The 27693-nt window shown below is 31.4% G+C and overlaps 3 protein-coding genes and 1 long non-coding RNA gene across 19 annotated transcripts in view; 1 reads left to right on the plus strand and 3 right to left on the minus strand.

Annotated features, from left to right (window-relative positions):
• The window catches only part of LOC139808331 (uncharacterized), a 36596-nt gene extending 30280 nt beyond the window's left edge, over positions 1–6316 (minus strand). For all 14 annotated transcript variants that reach the window (XR_011730840.1, XM_071770197.1, XM_071770199.1 and 11 more), the window contains exons 1-11: positions 6166–6316; positions 5309–5492; positions 4562–4739; positions 4216–4401; positions 3741–3974; positions 3399–3645; positions 3073–3190; positions 2259–2452; positions 1743–1981; positions 834–1320; positions 52–316 (exon numbers count right to left, since the gene is read on the minus strand). Coding sequence is in view for 13 of the 14 variants with exons in the window: in XM_071770197.1 (XP_071626298.1) it covers positions 52–316; positions 834–1320; positions 1743–1981; positions 2259–2452; positions 3073–3190; positions 3399–3645; positions 3741–3974; positions 4216–4401; positions 4562–4739; positions 5309–5459 (2299 nt within the window). In the remaining variant the exon portion in view is untranslated. The remainder of the gene's footprint in view (positions 1–51; positions 317–833; positions 1321–1742; positions 1982–2258; positions 2453–3072; positions 3191–3398; positions 3646–3740; positions 3975–4215; positions 4402–4561; positions 4740–5308; positions 5493–6165) is intronic.
• Positions 5983–27690, plus strand: LOC139808335 (uncharacterized). 2 transcript variants are annotated; one of them, XM_071770210.1, is made up of 6 exons: positions 6503–6645; positions 7600–7740; positions 22635–22814; positions 23188–23564; positions 23692–25417; positions 25736–27690. In XM_071770210.1, exons 5-6 carry the CDS (start codon positions 23759–23761, stop codon positions 25970–25972), a joined length of 1896 nt encoding a protein of 631 aa, XP_071626311.1. In that variant the 5' UTR covers positions 6503–6645; positions 7600–7740; positions 22635–22814; positions 23188–23564; positions 23692–23758; the 3' UTR covers positions 25973–27690. The 2 variants fall into 2 exon arrangements, with proteins under 2 accessions (XP_071626310.1, XP_071626311.1); XM_071770209.1 differs by lacking the exon at positions 6503–6645 and adding an exon at positions 5983–6258 and having other exon boundaries at positions 23188–25417.
• On the minus strand, positions 8007–13978 carry LOC139808342 (uncharacterized). The gene is made up of 2 exons (XR_011730841.1): positions 10357–13978; positions 8007–9971 (listed from the first exon to the last, which is right to left on the minus strand). It is a non-coding gene; the product is annotated as an uncharacterized lncRNA (long non-coding RNA).
• On the minus strand, positions 17732–22641 carry Vps51 (vacuolar protein sorting 51). 2 transcript variants are annotated; one of them, XM_071770207.1, is made up of 12 exons: positions 22487–22641; positions 22173–22346; positions 21737–21882; positions 21461–21595; positions 21165–21386; positions 20405–20997; positions 20021–20234; positions 19667–19891; positions 19231–19565; positions 18840–19017; positions 18153–18265; positions 17732–18078 (listed from the first exon to the last, which is right to left on the minus strand). In XM_071770207.1, exons 3-12 carry the CDS (start codon positions 21815–21817, stop codon positions 17970–17972), a joined length of 2205 nt encoding a protein of 734 aa, XP_071626308.1. In that variant the 5' UTR covers positions 21818–21882; positions 22173–22346; positions 22487–22641; the 3' UTR covers positions 17732–17969. The 2 variants fall into 2 exon arrangements, with proteins under 2 accessions (XP_071626308.1, XP_071626309.1); XM_071770208.1 differs by having other exon boundaries at positions 21737–21890.
• Positions 27691–27693: the final 3 nt, after the last annotated feature.

Below are 27693 nucleotides of genomic sequence, written 5' to 3' on the forward strand. Positions count from 1 at the left end.
AACTAACCATTTTATAAATTAAAATATACATATATTTTAATCTTTTAATACCTTCGCAGACAGTACAGTCGAGACATCGCCAGCCCTTTTGTAAGATGACTTTAGTGATCTTAACGCTAGCGCAATATGGATGATAACACTGGCCGCATTGTACGCACGCAATCAAACAACCTTCCTGATCCATACCAATCGAACCGCACATCACGCAAATATCTTGAGTTAAAACAAATTTATCCTTTGCCGAACAAAGGATTAACCTGTTCTCACCCCCAAGCTGTTCTTCTTCCTTCGATTGTGATGAATCTGGATTCGGACTCTGCAATATTGATGAGGAATTTATGTATTATTTCAGTTATAGAGAGATTGATTCAGTTATCTATTACATAAAATATCTGATTAAAAAACCAACAAACGTTCTTGTAATGAGAATTTTAACTGATTTGAAATTTATTTTTTCTTAATAAAAATATCAAGGTATCAATAACCCTTATATAAGTTACAATCGACTATATAATTAATGCTATACCAGAATTTATAATAAATTATAAATTATAGCTTACATACTAATATTAAATATAATGCAATGAGACATTGAATATATTAAATGCAAAATTATATTACTTAATCAACTACAAAAGAAAAAACAAAAACTAAAGGAAAAAAATATAAATTAACAAACCGATTTCGCCAATAAGTAATAAATAACTTTATTAATTAAAAATTTATTAATTTACTAATACTAAAACAAAAAAAAAATCAAATGTAAAATTGATATAGAGGTCTATATATAAATATAAACATATATCTATTACAAAACTTTTTATATCACATACCTGCAAGCCTACTTCGGGCACTCCATAGAACCCTCTCATCTTTCCCTTGGGCCCTCTCTTTCTTCCAAACTCTGTCATCTTCTGCCTCTTCTGATAACCCAGTTTCCCAATACCTTTGGGCCTACCAATAACCCCGCTACTAATTCCAAATCTTTTCTTCGCAATCTTGGTGACACAAAACGGTTTTCCTTTCCCTAATCCAACAGAATAAAGCGCTTCTTCGGAACAACCACTTGGATAATCTAACTCGGAGGACTCGCCATCAAGGCTCTCTTGAGAAGCACTCAGACTTAAATCGCCTTCATCGATACTATCCTTCCGTCTGGCCACCATAGCAATGCTCTTGCAATGCAGGCAGACGTATTCGTAATCCGGTTTCGTCTCCTTGCGCTGCTGATAAGTAAGCGGGTCAGCTTCGGGATCGCATGTACCGTGCACGAACTTCTTGCAGGCATGACATTGGACCATTTCGCGATATGCAGCAGCTCTGCAAGGAAAAAATAAATAAATATAATAAACAAAGAAATATAATAAGAGCAAAATAATGTAATAATAAAATGTAGTATAATAAAACATATAAAGGATATATAATAGAATATATTAGAATATAAACAATATAATAATTACATTTTTAATTTAAAAAAAAAATAAAAAAATTATAGATATTTTTTATGTCTAAAAATTATGAATCCTTATGTACTTGAATCAAAATATTGGAAGCAATAATATCAAATTGACAGCATAGCAATGAAATAATACATAATATATAAACAAATTATTATAATAAAAATTCTACAAAAATTTCAGAATTTAATTATATTTAATAATTTTATTAGTAACTCCAATAAAATATTATTATTATTCAGATAATCTAAACATTTGTACAAATGCTCGAGATATTTCAGTTACCTATATGCTTTCCTGCAGAGCGGACAAGAGAAACCCTTGTTGCGCTGCTGATAGCACGAATCACAGACGGTATAATGAGAATGCCACCTAGAAGACAGCCCAGCTCCTGGAGTACGTGAACCACAATCGGTACACACGCGACAACACTTGCACTTCCAGCCGTATTTTGGAATAGAAGTGACAATCGGTCGCAAACAGCCAGGATGATAAGCCTTGTCGCATCGTTCACATAGCATCACCTGTAACAAAAATCTTGTTTTATAAAAGCCATTAAAAAGAACGTATATATATATATATATATATATATATATGTATATATATACATATATATATATATATGTATGTATGTATTATGAGATATTATGTATATATATTATTGGAATGTAATTTCTAAGTTTTTCAGAAAATACATTCTAATATTTCCTAGTGATGATAATTATTTGACATATCAGAAATTAGAATTTTAAATTAGAACTAAAGTTCTTCGTAAAATTCTGTCTTTAAAATTTCTGTAACCTTTGAAACATCCTCGGGTTGCCGACAGACTTGACATACGCGGCAAGACACGCACTGCCATCCAGCACGCACTCCAGGTAGTAACGCCAAACCCACGCAACTTCCGTGATAGTGTTGGCCGCACACAGAGCACATTACTAAATTCGAAACGTCGCCCATTCCATAACATTGAACGCAAGTTACCTCCCCACACACTGTAAGTGTAAGATTTTTGTGCATTTTTTGCAAAATTTTATGTCTTAAAGTAAATAGGGGAAAAATTGCTTTTTAGACCAAAATTTAGTTTTGTGAAGAATATCAGGGGTAACAAATACATACATATATACATATGTATGTATGTATGTATGTATGCATATATATATATATATATATATATATATATATATATATACATATATATATACATATGTGCGCTATCAAAGAATATACAATACATTAACTTGGTATGCATAAAATGCATTTACATAAAACTCAGGCGATCCCATTTCTAAATTAGGCGAAAAATAAATCGCATAATAAAAAATACGTTCAAAAACATGCTTGTTGTTACAATATTTATTTGATATTGTATAGTTCCACATTTATCACTGAGTGATTTCGTCTGTAGTAATAACAGCGCTTTGAACCCACAAACTTAGTTCACAATATTGATAAAATAATTTTTTTATATTTATGTGTAAAAAATGTATAGAATTTGGATTCTCTATTATGTTTATAATTCTTTCTTTCTCTTATTTTATTCTTAGACATTAAATAAAAATTAGATAGTAAAAAATTTTAAATAAAATAGAAAGTTTAAAAATGAGAAACTTACATGAAAGCGGAACTTGGCCGAGATGCTGACTGCAGAAAAGAGCCAAATTCTTAGTGTCTTGAAAGCAACTGCTGGCCGCGGCACACGGAAAATGAAAATAACGATTGCACGATGCCACCTGTTGAATATCGATTATAATTGAGCAATTATAACAACTGCACAAATACAAAGGAGAAATTTTTTCAATTTCTAGTTTTTATCTTTCTAATTATTTATTTTTAAATATATAATCTTATAAATAATAACTGTTCGTATTTTGTGTACTTCTATTATAAATCCTATCTTTTATATCGCTGACTTGTTATAATGGCTGAACCATAGCTTACTTTGCAGGGAATTCCAGCACCATAATGCGAACAATAAGCGCAACGTCTGGAGGAAGCTTGTAGAACAGCACGACATGTCAATTCTGGTAGTAAATCTTGACTGTTGCTAGACCAGATGATACATGATTGATGAACATAATAATGGTTGGTCAAGGAATCAAACAGAACCCCGACATCCGGTTCTTCCAAATAACCTACGATTGTCAACTCTTCCACCGGTTCTGTGAAATTAGTTAGACTAGTATTCCTGTAAAAGATAATTGCAATATAATAGACATAAATATATATGTATTTTAATTGTTTAGTTGTATTATTTCCATACAATACATCAATTATTTTTACCTGCATTTGGCTAGACTTTTTTGCCTACGACAGGTAACGGCAATCCCAGGTCCAGTAGCACGCGGACTTTTATCTCCTGCGACGACGACGTTGACGAGATGACCAGTAGCTGTTTCATCACGGTTTGTCGGCTTCTCGGGAGTGAAACCCGGTGAACATGTCAGGCGCAAGAGTTCACCTTGTCCCAACTGACTCCTCTCGCCTAAATTGCATAACGCGCATACTTTGCCCGGCCTAGAGAGGTTTATAATTGTAATTTTTAATATCGTTCAAAATATTTGAATTTGCCTTTCCTTTTAATATTTAATTTTTTTATACTTAATTCATCAAAATAATTATATTTCATGAAAAATAAAGAAAATATTTTTTTTATAGAAATTCAATCACATATAAATTATTTCATAATGTTTTTAAGTACAATTGCTTAAACTCATTTTGCGTCCAGAATAATTGAAAATTATAGAGGATATTTTACCATTGTTCAGGAAAATAAGGGGGTTCCTCCGGCGCTGGCATTGACCTATCAACCGAGTTCCCCATCAATTCACCGTCAGGAGCAATATCATCCATCCCAGTTGTACGCAAAGGACTTGGAGATTCCGAGTGTGTATCATCATCTTTACTTTTAGTACGACGCGGTATACCCCTTGTATATCCAAATCTATACAAGTAAATAATAAAATATAAAGAAATGACATCATAAATGATTTATGTATAAAATATAATCAGTCTCACCCCCCCCCCCACACACACACACACACACACACACGCGCGCGCACATTTGTATTTGTTCAGATAATGATTATAATGATTAAACAGACCCTTTGACTCTGGCACTGCCCCTTCCAAAGGATCTTCTAGTACCTCCTCCACGAGTTATACCAAAAGGTCGTTCTTTCCGGGGCCTGCCAGGTCCACGACGAATATTCAAAGGTTTACCGCCAGGTAATGGAAATTTTGAGTATCGCAATGGATCATGAAAAGCCTCATCTGGTGTAACTGGAAAAAGAAAAAAATAAGTAAATATGAAAAAATAAATTTAGAAAGATGAATAAATGTGCATAATATTGAATTAATTAAGCCCCTTGCACAATGCCAGGCAACAGGCAATAGGAACAGGAAATAACCAAAAAATCGTTAATTACAATTACAATCTAAAAAATTTGAATGCTATGATTGGTTGGCAACAGGCAATAGGCACAGAATTTCCAACGTGACGGAAACTCTGTGTCGATTGCCTGTGTCACTGTTTATTCTGCATTTATACACGATTTCTGATTTCTATTCCCTGTTGCCTAGCATTGTGCTAGGGGCTTTAAAGACATAGTTAATATTAAATATTTCATACATATGTATTCCTTTGTAAAATACTAAAATTTTCTATGTAAATTTTGTGTTATTTTATTCTAGTTGCCTTACTTATATAATTTTTAATACTTTTTAATATTTTATCAACTTAAATGATTATATTTTCATAAATATCATAAATAATAATTGTAGCGTACTTATCATTTTTCCAAAATGAAAAAAAAAATTTTTTTTAATGTTTAAAATGTAGTTACTATTACCAGGAGTCGTTGGAGTTGTCTGTCCAAGTAATTGATCTGAGTTAGCTGGAGAAATTGGGATTCCTGTTGACTCTTCATCTTCGTCTTCGCCATCGGAACCCTCGTCCAACTCCATCTCCTCTTCACCTTCGAGACGCACTTCATCATCCATGACACTTCCTCTCCAAGTTTTTGATTTACAAAGCTAAAAATTACATAATGTTACATAAAAATCTTGTCTCTATAAATCTAAACAAAACAAAAATATTGAGCTAATTAAAGTGCTTACTCGTACGAGTAAGCTTCGATTTTTGTATAAATTAGAAGTCTAATTTGTATTGAATTAAAAGCACGATATATAAAACAAAAGTAAAAGAACTTGGCAATATTTCGATAACAAGGTACTCTTCACCTCGAGACTGCATAGCCAGCATAAAATAGGTACTTGTCCAAATATTGATAATAAAGTTGAATAAACTCTACTAACCAAAGTCTGAACTTTTTCCGTTTAAACGTCGAAATTAAGGTAAAAGTAAGCACAGTTATTTAACAATTATATATTCAGTACGCGATAATGAAAAGGAATAAAATTTGTTCTAGAGTAATTCCCCCGCTCCCCACCTCCCTCCCCCTCGCGCCTTATCCAATAAAGCGATACTCGTCGTTCTCCTCCGGCTGAGGAAGAAAGCACAGGAGGCGAAGGGCTTTCCAGGCGTCGCGACGGCGACGGCGACGGCGACGGCGACGGTGTCGGCGACGAGGAGCACGTTCGCCAATCGCCATTACTACGTAAACAGATTCTCGTCAGGGCGCGCCGCCGTTTACCGTTCGCGTTGGCGGGGTGCCGCGGAACTCGGCGCTGAGTGCGGTCCACGTACCTGAGAATTTAATGCTGCCGATAAGGCAACGTGAGTCTCATGATGGAATCGACGACGGATCGCTGGTTATCGTGACGAGGGCGGCACAACCAGGTAAACATGTTGCAGCAGCGCGAACGGTCCGTGGAAAAAAAATGTCACATACACAGGTAAGCGAACGGAATCACCAGCGCGAACGGAAGAGTACGCGACGCGACTAGCGTACTAGGATCACGGAGAACGGAGGATATGCGCGCGCAACCACGCGCAACGCGCAACGCGCAAGTCCGTCGCACGTCGCACGCGCGGCCGTTGCCCGCGCCACACCGGCCACCGGCCACACCACTCACCACTTTCACCAGTCGGCACTCTCACCTCTCACCAGTCGGCACTGTCGGCAGTCACCATTGGGCGCGTTCACTAACAACCGTTGAGTTCGTCTTGCGCGTAAAAATTCTTCGCTCTTTCTGTTTTTCTCTTTTCAAGATATATGTCGCTAAGGTAAATATATGTTGATCTCGTTGATCTCGTCATCTCGTTTCAATTATTTCAATGTATTACATCTATACTAATATAGTCGATCGCTTTTTTGTGCGATCAGCCAATGTTCTGAATTTCATTCATATCACTTTGCTCGCTGCAAAAATCCTTAGAAAATTTGCGGGCGGAGAAAGAGTCCTGATCGGGAATTAGAAGTTTTGTCAATGACTCATCAGGACTCTTTCCCAGGTAGCAAGCACTCGTCATTTTGACGTCAAAAGACGTCAAAATGACGAGTGCTTTGTTACCTGGGTTCTCTGCCCTCAATTTTTTTTTTTTTTCTAAGGATTTTTTGCAGCGAGCACTCGCTGTCCTGTTGTTTCTGCAAAGTAGCATTCTCTAAATAGTTTTTTAGAGACTTATCCGTTGACGTGCTGGCAAAATTCGGTTTCAAAATTTTCTTCTGACAATTATACCACATTTTGTTAACTTTATCGCTCATCAGTTTTAACTTCAAAATTGTGTTCTTTTTATCAACTTGTTCCAAACTTCGCGCCAGGATAAAATTATTAGATTCTAAAATTGTTATTAACGCGTTTAATTTCATCAAGTCCTTCTCCTCCCGCCAGTTTTGCATATGTGCCGGTAACGTCGCGTTTCCAGTAACGACTGCTTCTCTAATTCCTACGAATACAATATTCGAATAAAAAATCAATATAGCCACGACCTTTTTCTTTAAAAACATGAAATTAATAAACTATAAGGTCAGGCTCGTATTTGCAAGAGCATAGTGGAAAGATCAACATTTTATGTCGATCGATATCATATCGTGATTTTTTTTTCCAAACTGTCGATCAGCTGTGTGTAAGCTTACACGACATATGTCGCTAAGGTATATGTCGATCTCGCTGATCTCGTCATCTCGTTTCAATTATTTCAATGTACTACATACATACATAAATTACACTGTTATAGGGATGCAAAGATGCAAGTAAAAACGATAGAAAGTTTGGATTTTTTTGGCGCCCACCCACGGCACGCGATAAGTTATGTCCACGATGAATCCAGTCTGGAGCAGTGATCCGAGTTCTTCATGCAAGAAAACGTTACGTAAATGTAAGTTATAATTATTGATATAAATGTAGACTTAATTTACGCGATTCATGATTACGCGTATTAATATGCAAACCAATTGATATCCTATATACGTTATTATATGTATAAAAGGCTAAATTGTGAAAAAAGTATTGCCACTATTCTATAATAGCCTAAACACACATTATTATTTCTTGAAATAAATACATGTATTAAAACATCTTCAAATTTTGGAAAAAATGGGAGAAAAAGTTTATGCAGTAGGTAAAGAATATCAATGAAACAAATCTAATGTATGTTTTTATTACACAAATATAGCAATATAATCCTTCTTATTGATAAATCCAAACTGAATATAAATTAAAATTTTACGATAAAATAAAACTAAATTATGTATCTAATATATGTGTTTCTCACAGTTTATATGTCGCATAAAATTAATTTTTACATTAAACATTTCTCATCTTTATTGATATAAAGTAAAGTAAAAATGCAAACGTAACTCTTATAGAAATTTAATTCTGTAAGTGATTTTTTGGCTAATGATTAATCATTTAAAAGCACTATTAAAAGCACTATTAACAATGCTTTTAATAGTGCTTTTAAGTAATTAATTACTAGCCAAAAAATCACTTACAGTATTAAATTTCTATAAGGGATGTATATACATATAGAAATATATATATATATATATATATATATATATATATACCTATATAAGTTATAAATTATTATTTATTATACACTCAATCTTATATAATATAATAATTTAATATTTATACATTACGCATGTACGTATAAATCTAACTTTAAAAAATCATGTTATGTTAAATAATCACTGGATTATATTTTATGACTTTTATCATTAGATACTATAAATATTATCGTTATTATATAATATTAGAAAAGATGTTAAAAAGAAGAAGAAATAAGTCCATTTTTATTAAAAATGTCTCTAAAACATTTTGGAAATAATAATGTGAAAAAACGCAACGAAAATATCCGGAGTTCTTCTGTTGCTTCTTATTGTTAGATCACGAATAAAAGTTGACATGCGTCCCGACCCGTTGATAAGCACTTGAGCAGCAGGAGATACGGTAATGTCTCGTATAGCCTAATCACTCCTGCGGCACTAGTACTTAGGAACAGGACAGGACTTAATTTTTCCTTTCCCATTGAAGCTTCAGAGATCACATATTCTGCAAACAAAATACATAGCATAACATAAAAGATAAAACAAGAAAAGTTAATTAAAATTAAAGATTTATTACTATTATTTTTAGCTATAACTAATTTTAAAAAGATTTAACTTTATTTTTTCCTATCAAGTAATCCTTAAAAATTGTTTCATAAATTTCTGTAAACAAAATATACGCACGCATCATAAAAACTGTGGAAAAGAATAAAAATAAATTTTAGTGATCTGTAGAACTATGAATGAAGAATACACGACAAATCTCGAGTTACCTTTTCTAAATTTGTTAATAAGATCCTTCAACGTTTCTGCAACGCACATTGCTATATATGAAATATTTGGTGCATTTATCATTAACTGTTCATACGATAATGACGGAGGAAATCTTTATAGGCTTATTTTGTGTGAAATAAAAAAAAGAACGTGTGCCACACATGCAATGTTCGTGAATTACTGAGTTCCTCCGCCAATTATCTAATCTCACTGAGTATTACTGGCAATATGGACTTATTAGGATTAATTAAGATTCTCTCTCTTTCTCACTCTCCCTTTGCTTCTCTGGTCCTTCTTTTTTTTGTTTTTTTTTCTCCTTTTCCCCTTTCTTTTATCATTCGTGTATATGCGCACATATCTCTAAAAGGAAGAAAACGAGAGAAAGAGGAAGAAGGAAAGGAAGAAGGAAAGATTATTGCTTTTTCTTATACATAAATTAAGGAATATAAAAAATTAAATATAGAAAATTATAATATCTATGTATATAAACGTTGTAATAATATAGTAATAAGTAATATTTTTCAAAGAAGAATTTTATAAATAGCTATAAAATACTTAAAATTAAATTGAAAATTTGGTCTCTTACCAAATCTTCTGTGAAGGAAAGTCTGTGAAATTATTTAAAAACTTAGCAGCTGGACACCCAGTATACGGTGATGATGCAATGGCAGACGTACTCTATTAAAACAACCTCGAGAAATCATTAAAGTCGTCCACTGTATTCTCCTTTCCCTCTCAATAGTATTCCTTCTTTCTTTTCACCCTCATTCTCTCATCAGGATTACTGGAATATATTTCAATTTTCATGTTTAATTCTTTTATAGTATGCATCTTCATATTATTAAAAATAATATAAAAAACATAATATAATAATCATTTTTTATAGTAACATATCAAATAATATATAATATAAATAATATGTAAATATGTTATAACATAAAATTACATAAAATAACTATAATATTTCGTAAATTCATATATGGAGGGATAAAAGCCATAGTGCTGTAAGTCAAATTTTTTTAAATATTGATTCGTGTGCATAGATGCAATCTATACAATATATAAATTGCATCTATGCACACAATTCAATACTTTAAAAATTTTGACTTACACCACTATAGCTTTTACCCCTTCATATATATTAATTTTATAATAAATATATATCTTACATATTTATTTATATGTATTTTGTTGTTCAGGCGCCCATGCGCGCGCGCGCGCGCGTGTGTGTTTCTGAAAATATTAAAAAACATTTTTTAACTGTTTTCTAAACATTTGGATATTTTCTTACAATGTAGAAAAATAAAATTAGTTTAAAGTGAAGTCGAAGCTCATATTATTACAAAGATGAGAGAGCAAAGAAGTGAGGGTACAATTGAATCTTTGATTTCGCTGCGTTCCGTGTTTGGCAAGCGGGTTTCTCTTTTTATCAAACGTTCTATTCATCATTCATAACCTAGCTAGAAATCGTTCTGGTATCAAGATTGCATAAGATGCAATGTGAAAATGTAAAATATATTAATTAAGAAATGGTCGAGCTTAATATAATGAAGTGAAAAATAAGTGATAAAAAATAAACAAATAAACAAAATGTTATGTAAATAATATGTATAATTGAACATGAAAAAATCTGATATAGTATATAAATTAATATTATGTTTATAATAATAATACGTAACTTTTGCTTGTGCGCGCGATGTGAACATTTTATAATAAAATTTTTCAAATAATATTATATACATATAATAGAATATATATTTTTTATATTTATATATGCAATACACAAGTATATTTTAAATTAAATTATTTATTCTTTTGAAAAATATGTATAAGTGAAGATAATGAAAACGTTAATAAAGCAATGCATGTTGTGTTGCTTATTACTTTTTAACATCGCTCGGATTAAATTTTAATCATTCGTCAAAGAGGATTAGAGATTCAGCTGCAATATCTACATACCAATGCATATACAGGCTGGTATAATAATTATCATCTTTGAAAAAAAAAAAATTGAAAACATTAAGCAAAAAATATTTAAAAAACATCAAACAAGATTAAAATCTTTATATTAATATTGAAATTTTTGATTTTATCTTATCTCATTGAATGTCATTTAATTTAATTTTAATGAAAAATTATATAAGCAAAATTATATAATATTGTTTTTGTTTCTTGTTTAATCTTTATATTCGATAAAGGTGTTCAAACTTACTCAAATTTATTCAATAATAATGATACACCCTGTAGCAGAACAGCTGACTTTTTTATGTTGGCAGAGTTGTAAAGATACGAAAAAAACAAGAGAAAAAAGAACAGATTCGCCGTGGGATAAAACAAGAATGAGGAAAAGGGTGGGAGTTGTCAATTAACGTTAATTTCTGCTAATGTCGATGGCTCCTCTCAATGTTCGTCAAGCGCGCTGCACTTTCCCTCCCTTCTCTTAATTTGGAAATAACTCATCGTTTCTACGACAACATACTGATGTTTAGATACATTTGGGAGAAATAAGAGAAACATTTAAAAAAATGAAAAAATTATTATATAGAATACAATAATAATGGTGATAATAATGATGCTAAAAAAGAAGAAAATGACAATTTCAGCGTTTTCTAATTAACAAGTTGATTAATTATTTACATAACAGTTTAATTTTTTATTAGACAACTCACTCCTTCTTAACTCAACGTTAATAATTAGAAAAAAATTAGAAAGAAATTACTAACAATAAATGTCACGCAACTGATTTCATTGATTCTATTTCAGTAGCCGTTAAAAAGAGTTTTGTTTTGTTTATTAACAGCTTCTTCTCAAGTTGCTTTCTCACAGAATATATTATTGGTATTTTAACCCTAGTCGTATCTTTCCTCTCTTATGTCCTATACACTATACTATCATGTGTGCGAGGTGAAGAAGTCATCGCGATAATGAGCGGAGGCCCATGAAGAGAGCAAAGCGCATTTTCAGAATAACAAAATATATACTTATATTGTATATCTTCTAATATCAATGCGCTTTATTTAAAATTGAAGATTAACAAGGAGAAAAGAAATATAACATTCTGAAATGATTTCAAATAATTATTAATTATTTAGCAATTTGATTCCACAATGACAAATTAATTAAGAAATAATAAAAGATTGATTAAGAATAAAAAGCGATAAAAAAATTAATTAAGAGTTAAAAAAGGATTGTAGCTTGAAATTTGTTCAAAATACTTAAATGAAATAAAAAGAACAGTAATAATAAATAATAACTATAAAAGAATGTATCTAGGTAATAATAAATAAGAAGAAGAAATCTCATCAATTTTGAAGGACATTAATCTGAAGTCTCCTAGAAAAAATTAGCGTCTCACAGTCAATTAACAATTACTTTCCATATATTTTAAGAATTCTCGCTTTCTTGCCGGAACAATCGCAGGAAATCAAAAGTAACCTTTAACCCTTTACCGCATCGTGCGCGTATGCAATTAATTTTGTGTTGTAATCAGAATTGTTTTAATAGTTCAGAGACAATGTGCACATCTTTCTTTATTATATCTATTATATCATTTATTTATCATGTTTAATAATCTCTAATTAATAAAATTTTTATAGATCTTTCCATTATTTCTATATTATTTATATGGACATATGGACATTATATATAGATATTCTAATTTTTCCATGATATTTTTATCTTATAGATATACAGATAAAATTAAATTTCTTCTCATATGAATTAATTGTGATAGTAATAGCGATAGTTACAAAAACGTGGATAAAAATTTTAGTAAATATATATTATAATATAGCGTGATATATATATATATATATATATATATATATATATATATGTATATGCTTAATACAAGTAAACAAAATTTTAACAAATATATTGATGTACATAGCGCAATTAATTATCACTTTCCGAAGATTAATTTCGATGATACAGAGTACAAAGATATTTGAATAGAATACGAGCGAAACTTTAAAAATTTAATCAAGAAATTACGAACAGATATAGAGGACTTAATAATCGCGTACGAGCGAATAATTAAATTCTGTACAAATATACCAACTCTTTTTTTTTTGCAAAAAAACCAACGAGAAACTCTTTTATCAATATAAACTAACGTAGCCAACTTCTTCACGTGCATTCTTCACTCCGTTCGTTCACTAAATGTGCTGAATCGCAGCTTTATTCTCGCGCGTGTTTTACGATTCTATACGCGAACGGAATAAAAAAAGAAAGAAACTTCACTGACGAAGCACGCAGTGACTGAGCGCCGTGCACGCTTGATTAGCTTGATATAGTGGTGCACGCACACAGCACAATTCGCCGCAACACGCACCGCGCGACGACGCGACGACGACTGAGCGCTAAGTGCCGTTGATTGGCTTGATATAGTAGGGCGCGCGAGCGCGCGGCGCAATTGGCTCCGCTGTGCGCGCGGGAAATGATTGGTCAATTTAATCCTAGAATGCGCGCCGCATTAAGCATTCAAACGGCGTTCAGTGCCTATTAACCAACTGCTCGGTGACGAGAAAGGAGATATCCACAGCTACCGTTGTTTTCTGGCAGCGTTTTCTTCTTTCTTTTTTTTTCTTTTTTTCGTTACCCTTTCGACTAATTTAATCCTCAGAACCATTCTCTTCTGACAGCGAAAATTATACATTTTCAGCCCTTAAGTAAAATAGTAAGAAACATATATCTCTTTTTCTTTCTCTATTTCTTATCTACGTCTTTTTTTTTCTCTCCTCTTGTTTCTCATATATTTTTATACAAAGTAAGATAAAATACTAATGTGCAATTGAGCAGAAGCAAACAAGGAATGAGATAAAAATAATGGGAAAGAATGGCCCAAAAAAAGGAATAATATAAAAGAATAAAGTTATTTTAATTTTCATAAACGTTAATTTGATTCACAATGTTATATCTTAAATTTATATAAAATATTGTTTATTTTTTTGTACTTTAATTTATCTTTATGAAAAAAATCATGTTAAAATTTGATGTATTTTAATTTCTCTTTAGATTCTTAATCCTAACGATCCTAACTCGCCACACTCCGGTCCAGTGGACTGCTGAACGTTTTTCGATTTTCTAGTTTTCACAAAATAACATAATTTTCTAGTTCCCTTATAATAAGTTCAGTTCAAAATCAAATCATTTTCTTGACTTGATATTATCATAAACATTTTATTTAGAGTCTGTATTCCCAATTTCTACAGTACAAGCTTAAAGATATTAATTACTTAGAATGAAAATGACGATGCGACAAAGTCGAGCGGTCTCACGGACCGGAGTGTGGCGAATTATGGACTCGAAAATAAGTATGGCTAGCTAGGGTTAAACGTTCTTTTTAATGTTAGTTACGCCACTGTTTTTTTCCCCTACTTCCGTGGCTTCATCGTCGGTCACTCCGTGCCGCCATTTTTTTCTCTCCCACTCGTTCTGAGTCAATTTACCAATTGAAATCAGTGTCGGTCGCGGCACTGAATAGTCCGCCAACCGACGGCGAATGATCTTGTCTCTCCTTTCCCCTTTATCTATCTAGATGGGAGCTGTTATCAAACTATTCACCGGTCCAGTAAAGGCCCTCATTCAAATTCCGCGACGAAATTACGCGTTCTCGTCGTAGATTATATCCCATAATCCCATTGATTGTCAAAACTGAAATGTAAGAAAGCATGAAAAATTTTAGAAGTTAATTAACTCGGGAATTGAAGGAAAAGGAATAAATTAAAAATTAAGGGAATTTTTAATTTACGAAATGTTTAGTTTTTATTTTTATACTTGTGTCGAGAATAAGCACACAATTTCAGTATTCTATAAAACATCTATAAAATTTCAGTATTCTATAAACTTATTATTTTCATACCAGCTTCACGTCGATTGCGCCTACTAGCATGTAAAGTAATCGTGCCGAAGTGAATTTTTCAAATCATCACCTACGGCACTACTACTTAGCATACAAATAAACTACCGAATTAAAATTTTTATTTTCTCTTAATTATTCTTCTTAAACATCATCGATTTGATCACCGATATTCTATCATATAAAATCCATGTTACTATTGATATTAATTATTTATATTAGATACATAAATTATGCGTTAATAGATGTGTACATTGCAGAGAGTATCGAAAGTCAAGTTGATGCCTTTCAAGTTTTTTTTTTCGTTAGAGTATGTACTATTTACAATTTTCAAAAAGGTATATTAATGAATGCAATTGACAGACGTGAAAAGGATAGTTAGATTTGTGAACGCACCAACGAGCGTTCTAATGGTGCTTTGCCCATTGTTACGGTCACAAATCGAAATGTCCTTATTATCGCTATTTCCGTAAAATTCATATTGTTTTTTAAGAATCTGAAACAAAATTAGCGTAAGATTAGTACATATCAATTAGTGTGTATATATATATATATATATATATATATATATATATATATATATATATCAATTAGTATATATCCAAGAAAAATATATATACATATACATATAAATATAAACTTATACATATATACGTGTATATATTGTATAACTATATATTTCAATGCTCACACACACACACACACAATTGTGACATAAAATTCATGTGCATGGTAGAAAAATACATTTAAAAGTAAAATTTTATATACATTACTAAATCTAGGAATTGACAGGTAAATATATCCAAATTTTATCTATAAAAAAATCATGTAACGAAACTTTAATATACATTATGCCACTTACGCTCTCGAAACCCTATAGCGATTTTATGACGACCGCGACTTTCCCATGCGGGTCTATTTTACCAAAGTGAAGCGATATTGCTACACAATGCCGATTACTTGCTCTTTTCTCTTTTCATTTGTCATCTTTCGATCGGACGATGAACGAGTTAATCGCTTATAAAGGAACCAATTTTCGAGGTATCGTCAAAGCCAGTGCGAAAGCTGAAAGTCAAAATATCGACTGTTCTCACAATATAAAACCGTATATCTTAAAAAAAAGTACGTTTTCAACAAAACCTACTCTCAATAGAGAATTGTGTTTTAAATATATATATATATAGTGTTGGATACTTTACGCGGATGATTTGCGAATTGCAAGCTTATTCCAGTCTTTGATACCAGTGCTTCACACAACTATCAATTCACTTTGACACGTCGTAGGAGTATGATTGGTATCTATATGTAGCAGCAGCCTCAGATGGAATGCCACGAGAAATTGCCAACAAGTTACACATGCACAGGTGTTTCTTAAGATATCACGTGTGTCTGCTGCCATATGTCCGTTTGTCCGTCCCTCTATCTTTGATATCATTTTACATTCGAGATCTCTCCGCAACGCTTTTCAAGTAAATTTAATTTCATCCTCTTGCTATCGCAGAGCGATCTTTTTTTGCTTTATATTATTTTCCTATTTATTATCGTAATAAATAAAATGTCAGCTCACCAATTTTCGGAAAATATTCAAGATAATAAAATGTATATAATAAAGAAAAATTAATAACGTTTTTTACGTTTCTCAGAACGAAGGGATATGTTGTTCTTAATCTCACTTTGATTTAAGTTATTTTAACTTTGAGAAATTTAAACGTGAATATAGTTAAAAGTAAAAAAATAGCTTTAGATAATACGTGTATATGTATTGTTTATTGTGCGTTAAACTGTCCTTTTCTTTAAGATTAGAAAAATATTAAACGTAAATATTCGGTTCTTTGTAAAAAAAAAACTCAGAATCAAAGTTTTACGGAGCTACGGTTTGTCGAAAGCAATTCAGGGGAGCGAGTGTTATTAAATTGGATAGAATGCGGTGCGTGGGCCCAGGCCGGATACTCGCCGAATGAATCTCATCCCAAGAGAGAGGAAGTCCGAATTAAGTCGAGAGTAGCTACTGTCAAGGGGTTACAACCAAGTTCTCTCTGGTATCCCATATAAACTATAAACTTGTCGCGACCCCATTCGTCTCTTGATTGATCGATAATATTCTAATGAATTATGGTACTGTGAAGATATTGTCATATTATTGTGTCGAATTGTGCTGTGAAATAACAGATGATAAAAATAGAAAATTCCAACCAACAATACGTAAAATGATAAAAGTGATTATGGCTTTCCATTTACTGACACACAAGTCACCACAAGTGTCGTTCTGTCTTTGTTACTCATTGAATGCCAAGAAAGATAGAACGTCGTTTGTGCGTCGACTCGTGTCATTAAATGGAAAGCACCCAATGTAGACAAAATAAGAAAAAGCGTAAACAAAGCAAAATAAAACTCGTAAAATGTATTGTAATAATTTTTAATGACAAGGTAACATAATATATAATTTTTTTTTTATAAGAACTTAAAAGAAGCAAACTCGGCGGAAAAATTTGAAAGTACAGAATGTGATAATAGAAGAATCAAGACTTATTAAAATTGTGTGACCCTGAGCTGCTTCTTACATCGTATACTATTTCTAATAGTTTCATATTTTGAGAGAGGTGGGAACGATTAAAGAAGAAAAAGGAATAGCAAACTAGTTTCATAAAATAGTAGAAAAAGATGAAAAGAAAAGAATATAGAGATTTTTTTATAAGAGATTATTTATTATAATAAATGCAACTGTGTGCTTATTGTGCATAAACTTAATTCTAACTTTTTTAACATATTTCTATACATATATATTACATGATATTTATTTAAATATCGTAATTACTATAATTAATATTTCATGATATTTTATAAATTATATTACACGCATTTTACCATCTATGACATACTTCTATATGCAATTGTACAAGATAATTTGTAATTGCTCATAATTTAACCTCTTTCGCAAATAATGTCCACCACGCTGGGCTCCATCAAAACAGGGTCCAAACATCTATGTACTGCGCTACCTAAAATCTCGTCCAGCAAAAAGTGAACCACACTACAAACAATAACATTAGCATAAATATAACTAAATTATTTATTTTAATTTACAAAGTTAAATCGAAATCTTACTTTTCATCTGACACAAATGGCCACAAATAAGTTTGCAAATAATGAGTGTCTACTTGGATTTGTTGTAAACCGTACTTGCTGAATGTTCGTAATCTTACACCCTCGAGGAAAGTCTGTGTACAAATTACCAGAAAATATTAAAGAAAATTAATAATTCTATGATTTTATTATTTAATATAACAACTTTTTTATATAACAATAATTCCTTTATATAATAATATCTTATTATCCTATAAAAATTTACTGTTATATAAAAAGATATTGATTTACATTTTTATTCAACTAGATGTAAGAATGGCAAAAGCATGAAACATATTGCGTAGTGAACGATGACAGAGTTGGAAGGATGAATCAACTTCATAAAGTGAATAATGACTGTGCTATTTTGTCATTGCGACTACTCTGCACCTGAGCGATCATTACGCCAGTACATTGCCTGCTAAAAATTTTATTCTGCACGAATTTTTACCGCTTTATACATTAGAAAACAATATAAAAACATAATCATATTATATAAATAAAAAACGAATACATCAAGCTAATATTGATCTAATTAATAACAAAATAATGAATAAAAATAAATAATAAGTAAAAATTGAATAAAATAACATTACATTATATTACATTAAATAAAGTATTATTTTATTATTATTATTAAAGTAGTATCTATATTATTATTAATATCACCTTTAAGCTTATTTTGATGATTCCTGTTAGAATAGATGCCTTGTTGAATTGCACAGATGAGAATATTTCGATTCGTTCGGAAAATAGTTTGTGAATATTCGTCACTAGAGAGGATTCGATATGGCTAGGTGTGTAGGATGACCAATTTGATCTATAGTGTTGCCTAGATATGCTAACACTAGAATAAATTTCGATTATATACTCCAAAGCCAACATTTAACGATCAAATAATAAATTTCAGAATATGAATGAAAAATTATACATATTGTACATATTTAGAGAATTTCTAAAGATTTGTATTATTATATTTTATATCAACATTTTTCAAATAACTTTACATGAAAATTAGATATGTTAAATAAGAAAAATTATTCAAGTGAAAATCTTTTACCTATGAGTCTTCCTACTACTATCGCTACTTCTATCGACCTGACCATCATTGTTGTTATATAAAGCGGCAACTTGCGCATCAATGGCAGTTACATCTTCAACAACCCTCTTCATAACAGCTCTCACGGTTCTAGGTTCAATTGTATGCAACCAATCTCTGGTCTCTACAGATTTCCTCAGCATTTGTGATACTGCTAATCCCTGAATTCGCACATAATGATTCAACAAATTCTGAGCAGCCTCTTGAAAACGATCGCATATTTCTGACTCGGGAGTTATGATATTTTCCGAAGACACATATTGATCGATATTAAAAAGATCGTCAAATTTCGTGAGCTACAAAGCGCACAAATAAAATATATCATTATCATATAAAAACACTTTTATGATGCATTATAATTAAAACATTTTTTTTTTATCTTTTTATCTTTAAATACCAGATGACGGACGTTGCTCTCCTTATACTCGATGCACATTTTACTGAGCAGAAGTAATAAAGTAGGCGGAAATTTTGACACGTCGGATCCATTGCAAAATCCAGCTACTGTAGCTGTGAGATGATGTAGAAAACCGATTACTAATCCTTCTCTCACTTCATCCACACAGAAACTTTGCAAAAATTGTGTTTTTATACTATTTGGCAAGTCTAGCTGTAAAAATACCTAGAACAATTATAACCAATTTAAATTTCCATCGTTCACATTTACATATTTGAGAAATGAAAGGTAAGGAAATAAGAAACCTAAAAAATTGGATAAAGAGTAATTGAATAAGAGTTTGGAGATACAAACCGATAAATCTTGTAGAACTCCTTTAACTTTTTCTATAGTGGGCATAATGAGCATAGCCTGAAGTTCCGCTAAACCCTCATCGCTATCTTGTGGGACTTTAGCAGCTAAAGTCTGCCTTACTTTCGCTAAAATCTCACTCAAGTGTTGTTTCAAACTATGCAAATGGTTGCGACATTGTTTTCGGCCAGCATTTACAACAAGATCAGTTCCAATTCTGCAAAATAATTATCTTAATTTACTTTACTAGTCTTTTATTCGTGATTACCACTTATTATATATTATTTATAATATACTAGTTTTATTTATTATGCCATTCTATCTTTACACATAGATTTTATATTCCAAATTACTTTTATACTTTATTTAATGTTTTTTTCCCATTACCTGGCAAAGTCTGTTTCCTTGGACAACATATTCATTTCTTGCAGTTTACGATGAAATTTGTCAAGAGCTCTTACTAAAATCGCTGTATCAGCTACATCCTCAACTCTTTTGCCCATCAAATCAAAATATTTTTTCATATTGCTCACAATAAACTTATTCAAGTGATCCACAGCTCTTATTTCAAAGTCATCAACTAAATCGTTGTCTTCCAATGGTCGATTTATGAATATATCCTTATAGGAAGTTACAATCAAGCATAAATTATTAAGAAATCCCGAAGAAGCCATGTCTACGAACTCTATAATATCATTTTCGCACATATCTTTCAAAATATCTAATTGTTCTGTTAATCTTCCTTCGGCATGTATCAGGAATTCGATGCATAATGAATCAGCTGGTTCTTTTAACTGCAGTAAAAGGTCTATATTTTCGGCTAAAGCCTTAGTGGAAACGTCTCTCTTATGAAATTGTAATCTAAGTTTAGATTTTAATTCTTCCAAAATGTCCTCGCAATCTTTTTGGATGCCTTGGAAGGATGGCATGTTACTGTATTGATTTAAAACTCTTTGTGCATGAACGTAATCTTGAACTGCCTGAAAAGTAATCGCTTATCGCTTATAATTTGAAAACTAAAAATTAGCGTAAGAAATGTTATATTATTATTATTATATGTTTTATATATATATATATATATATATATACATATATATATATATACATATATATATTATACATTCATATATAAAAAAAATATACGTACTTCTGCATATTTTTCTTCATTTATTTTGTCCTTAAGATTGCCAGGCAGTTTAAAAAGAAACTGCAATTTTTTCAACAGAGTGTGTACAGAGGACAGTTTAGCAATTTGCTGTCTTGTTCCGTGTAAAGTTGAAGAGATCTGCTCCGAAAAAGAAGTGATGCTTTCCATATTCTTGGCTAAAAGATCCATACTATCCTCCATCTCCTTGAAATCTGTCTTCATCTAAAATGTATTTAGAAAATTAAAAATGAATCTAATAATTTCATAAAAGATGATTTACCATAAAAGATAATTACCTTGCGTATAGTATCGGTAGCAGATATAAACTTATTATAATTTTCGTATACCAAAGTCTGCATGTCGGAATGTAAAGCTTGAGTGTTTTTTATTATTTCTGCTTCGCGATCCATAATTTGCTTTAGCGTGCACTCCTATATATAACAACACTGATAAATAATCGAAAAAAAGTGTAAACAGCATCTTGCTTTATTATATAAAATACAAGATATATTCCTTCAAACATGTATAAAGAATGAAGGGCTTGTTTATAGAACTTATTCAAGTAAACTTACCTTTAACAACTTTTGAAAATACATGTCAGAATTGAAATGTTGCCCATTGATGTCATAGGGATTATTAGTACTTTCTGCCATCTTTTGTCAATCTTTTTCTTCAACAAGTCTCGCTTACTTAATCCTCGACGTTTTAAATCTATAATCTATCAGACTTTTAGGTAATAAAAAATAATATTAATAAAAGAAATTAAATGGAATCTTGTAAAATCAAAGAATCGAAGAATTGATTTACGCATAAACTATCTTAAATCTATATTTAAAAAAAATGAAGATTTTACAAAAACCATAAGCTTGCAAGTTGTATGTACATACAATTTTTCCATTTTGCTAAAACTGTAGTCTGGTGATTATATATGTATATATAAATGGATAATTTGTCAAACTCTCTCTTTCTCCACTGCATATAAGGTATTAGTATTAAAATTTGTGTTACCTGTTGTAATACCTTAGAAGATCTTTAAATACACTTCGCATAAAGCTGAACAAACTTTGGTCCTTGGACAAATGGTTTACAATCCTTATAAAATTGTAACTGCAACGGAGCCAAAAGGATGGCGAGATTCATGTATGATATTTTTCTCCAGAAAGTCAACGACTATATATAGCACTAAAGAAAAATGTAATTAATTAATTGATGCCTCATTGCCACGTCGCAATTTTTTATTACAAATAATACTTTGGTTACTAGTGTACTCATTCCCTCAACCAACAATATTAATTTTATTATTTATATGCATATATACGTACATTTTTCACTCTCATAAGAGAGTGAACTATTTTATCTTGTTAACGCATTAACAAGTGTCGGCAGCTATCAAACTATCTGATATTTGTAGGTTAAGTCTCTGTATGCTATGCTTTTATTCAGTGCTTTGCTGATCATTGCTGATTCTAGATGCACGAAGGTAACATAACCTTAAATCATCGTATGAAAGCGCAACAAGTGCACGAAACTCCTTAAATAAATTTACAATATCTTTCCAATAATAGATATTTTCCAAATCTCAATGAAATAAAGACTTTGAAGTGCTCTCTGGAATTTTATTCGCTACATAAAAAACAATTTGATTAAAAGGTAAGATTATAAATGGTCGTACATACGTATACTCTCTTTTGGTAGAACAAACTTTGAAACTGCAACAAAATAGAAAGAAATACCGCGAATTTCGTGAAACTGTGAGAGAAGTAATACAATCAGTTTTAAATTGAGCTCAATCTCGTTGCTATCGCTTTTATTGACTGAATTTTTTGAATTTTCTATACCTAACCTCTTTCGAGCCCAACGAACAAGAGCAAAGAATTATTATAAATTAATTAATAATAAGTAATATATAATTAATTTTAAAGTATAACATAGATGTAAAGCACAAACCAGTGCCTTTAAATTGTTTTTGTTTTCTCTTATTTATTGACTGTAAACATCTTCGATATAATTCGAATTATTTCAGTTGCAACAGAAGAATATTGTGAAGAGCCGATTAAGAATTCTGTCTCGAGATGCAGAGTTAATTTCTGCATCAATTGTACCATGAATCGTGAAGAGGAAGAACTTGTTCAAAAAGAAAATCTTTGGAAATTATAATTTAAATTGTGAACTGTGAAAAAGACTCATAATTTGAAAATTTCTTGAACTGTGAGAATAACAGTTTTGATTGTGTTATAAAGAGAAAATATTTGATGGCTATTATATCAATTTTAACTTTAAAAAGGAAAGATTTAATCTGTTTTAATCTGTGACAACTCTAATTTAAAACGAAGGAAAAGATTTGTAAAGGGTTAGTTTCTGAAAGCAGCGACTTAACTATAAACTATGGACAGAAAAGATGTGAGAATTTCTTTATATTTGTGGACCACTCTTTCAACTAAGACAACATGAAAAAAAAGATCCAAAAACCATATTTTCAAGTTAAAACTACAAGAATGAATAATTCAAAAGCTGCTTGATTTTTCAGATTTATAACTTGAATTTTGAACTACGAGCCAGATTGATTTGCTTTTGAGAGCTACAATATCTCAATCATGCCACATCCTTGCGTCGTCTGCGGCCGTTCACGCATGAACCCTAATAATCGGGAGGAGGAGTACATGTTTTTCGGCTTTCCGGTGAATGACGAAACTCGTTGCTGTCGTTGGTTAGAGTTCTGTGGTCGTGAGGACCTCTACAAACTCACAAAAAAGCAGCTTCTTCAGCGTATGGTCTGCTCGAAGCATTTTCAGCCCAAAGATTTTCTTAATGAATATTTGGACCGTTTAAATTCCAATGCAGTTCCATCGGTTTATGATCCTAAGCAAAGCTTGTACAATATAACATGTGTTCTTTGTGGAAGAGCACGAAGAGATCCACCTTCAGCGGATTACGATGGAACAACCTTTCATCATTTTCCTGGAGAAGAATTCCGCTGTCTTAAATGGTTGGACTTTGTTGGTGTGGATTCTTATTACAGGCTAACAAGGAAGGAAATACTTTTCTGCTATATCTGTTCCAAACATTTTGATGGTTCCCAATTTGTATCAGGATTTAAGGGAAGATTAACGGAAAATGCAGTTCCTAGTATTCGTGATCCAGACCAATTGGATGAAACAGAATCATGTATTATCGAGTCACAGGCTGAACCAAGACTTTTCAGCCCTTCAGATAAAAGCAAAAAGCTGGAACCGCTGCCTATTAAGGTATTGGAAAGCCAGGCTTGTGCAGCTTGTGGTCGGTTAAGATCTGATCCGAGGAACAAGACTGAACGTTACAAGTTTCATCCGTTCCCGGCATACGAAATAGGTCGATGTTTGCGCTGGTGTCAATTCTTGGGGCGGGAAGATTTACTTAAAATGTCGCCCAACCAAATACGCAAACTCGTACTTTGTTCAAAACATTTTCAGACCGGCCAAAGCTTCCACAAAATCGGCCCATGTGATGCGGTTCCCACAATTAAGGACATTTCTGAATCTGAAAATATTATGGAACAAAATGAGGATGATCAGGACCTTGGAGAAGTCGGCAAAGACCCATCCAAAGTTCTTAAGCGTTGCTCCAGGCCATTGGTATCCAGCAAAAAACCAAAAATAGACAACAAACCTGCGCCATTAGCAAAGAAACGAGGAAAATCCCGAAGACCGACTTCTATTAATATTCCTAGACCTATGCCCAGCAATTTAGAGGGCCAAGTGATTAGAAAACTACCTCTTCCATCTACAACCAATTGGAAGTTCCAGTTTGGAGATCAATTCCAGCCAATTACAATTAATAATATCCCTTCGAATATTATAAATAATCAGGCAAATATTAAAAAAATTATAGTGCCGTTTACCGGAGATATATCAAATATATCAACTCTTGGTACTCCGATACCAGTTCATAGTTTATCAAGTATTCCCCCAGGACTACTAATCAAAATAAATTTGCCAGAACAAGAACAGCAACCACAACAACAGCAGAAATTGTCAAAGGCGAAAAAGCAAAACAAGACAAGGAACGTGACAAGTAGTCCAAATGAACTTGAAATTTGGGAAAAGAATAACGGCCAAGCTTCTGTTAAATTACAAAATACGAAACGAAATAAAGATAAAAATCTAGTAAAGCTATCAATTTCTTCAGAACCTGCAGAAGAGACTTTTAATTCTAATGAAATAGAAATGCAGGATGAAGTGATTCCGCAGTTGGAGATTTTAGAAGACGGAGTACAGGTCAGTGTTGAACAAAATACTTTCTTGTTTGTTATTAATAACGATTATATGATTATACGAATATACAATTGCAAATGTATTTAGGAATAACAATTATTTGTAACTTCGTAATTTTTAGTAATTAAAATGTCACCGATAATTTAGAACAATCAAGTTTATACATATAAGCAGTGTCCTTTTCTTGTAAATTAAATACAATAATATACAAGTGTGGTAAAATGACAATTGAAAATTAACGAATAAATAAAAAATTATTTTGCATTTGTAATTGTATTCATGAATAATAATTCACTTTAATAACTTTTAATACTAATGCAGGTAAAAGGAAAACAGTATTTTAAGGAGTTGGAGAAAGTGAAGAAAATTCCGGCGAAGAGAAAGAAAGTAAAGCGACAAAAAAGAATTACGGGAATCATGAGAAGAACTATGTTTCCTATCAAGGGTGAAATTAAATATTTCTTTAGAAAAATGATACCGCTAATGCGTCGGCTACCGACACAGGCTAGGGCGACGTTGAAATTGTCAATCGTTAACATGGTAATCGATCAACTCTGAAGTTGCAAAAATATATATTTTAGAATCAAGATTTTTACATGAGCTTGTTGATTAGAAAATACTTGACGAAATTTACGAATACTATTTATACTTAATACAAGCTCTTCAATTAGTTTGTCATATAGGATAATGTTCAAGATTTCTTCAAAAGTTTGCTTATTTATTTGAACAATAAAAACGATTGAAAAAATGTTTCGCAAAATAACTTTTAAAAATAAAGGAAAAATCCCCAAGAATTAAATGATAATTTTATGTTTTGTGCATAAATAATAATTACAAAAATAATTTGTTACATTTCTACGATTTAACTATCGATGCATATTTATAAGCTCATAATTTAATATTTGTAGCAAAAACTCAATTTAAGCATTAAAGTTAATGATGATAATTTTGTTTGTGATAGTTTTGTCAATAATTTGTATACAGCAAAATTTAAAAGCCTGATATAAATAAATTTGAATGATATAAATAAATACAAATGTAATTTTGCGAAAAATTGTGTAATCAATTTTGGAAATGGCGTTTCTTAGAACAAAGGGATCGTCGAGCAAAAAAGTGGATGGGGTTTGAAAACTTGAGTTTTTAGATTTTGAAATACATTTCTAAAAATCACTAAGATTATCTTTCACAAAATCACATAATTTACAAGTTTGCCGTTTTTGTCACCGATTCGAAGTCCACTTTTAATTTTATTTAATAAGTTTAATAAACGCACATATTAATTAGCTGCGTGTTCTGTATTAATAATGGTGGGTGCATGTATGTGTGCGCTCGCGGGTTACTACACACACTCACACACATACACCTACACAGCTAGTGCACATTTTGTAGTGTAAAAATTGACAGAGAAATTGTGCTACAAAGGAGAACCATTGTTGTGTATATTTTTCTCTTTCCCTCTAAGGTAGCGGTAATCTTCATATTTTATTTTTCAATTATGGATTTCTTGTCCTTCTTGGACCATGTAATATATACGATATGATAAAATATATGATGATATTATACATATAGATAAAGACCTTTTTTTAGTAGAGATAGCTGCCACAAGCAAATTATCTGTAAATATCTTCACATCTTTCACAATTTATAGAGGTGTCTTCTTGATAGACGATTTAAAGAAACTTTTTAAAAGTAATTAACGATTGCTTGAAAAGAAATGTATAATCAAAGATACCTTTCAAGTATAAACACAGTTTCTCTGCCAAATGAAATAAACACAGATCTTGCAGAGAAAATTTATATGAATGCTTGAGCTATATACGTACATTAATATATACGTATATTAATCATTAAATATATTATTTTTAAGGAATATTTCTTCTCTATAACACACAATACGTAAACTCATTTGTAAAAGAAGAAAAACAATCTCTCTTTCGAGATATATAGATATATGTTCACATAATCGAAGAATATTATTTTTACTATGTATTTATATAAGGCATTAATAATATTAATAATTGTAACAATATTATAAATAAAATTTATGTTAAGTGAAACAATTTTTATAAATTGGTTCATAGATTTAATTCTTATTATGTTTATTAAATAAATAGTTTGCATCTACTAACTACATAGCGTTATTCCATAATGAAAAATAAGTTAAAAAGTTCTGAATTGTTTTTTCTAATGCTCAATAAAGGAAGCATTATTAAATAAAATCCAACCGATCAACGTTCTTTCTTAAACGGATATACAGTCATAATAAAAATAAATTACGA

Source organism: Temnothorax longispinosus, chromosome 2 (assembly GCF_030848805.1).
Source record: "Temnothorax longispinosus isolate EJ_2023e chromosome 2, Tlon_JGU_v1, whole genome shotgun sequence".
Taxonomy (NCBI): domain Eukaryota; kingdom Metazoa; phylum Arthropoda; class Insecta; order Hymenoptera; family Formicidae; genus Temnothorax; species Temnothorax longispinosus.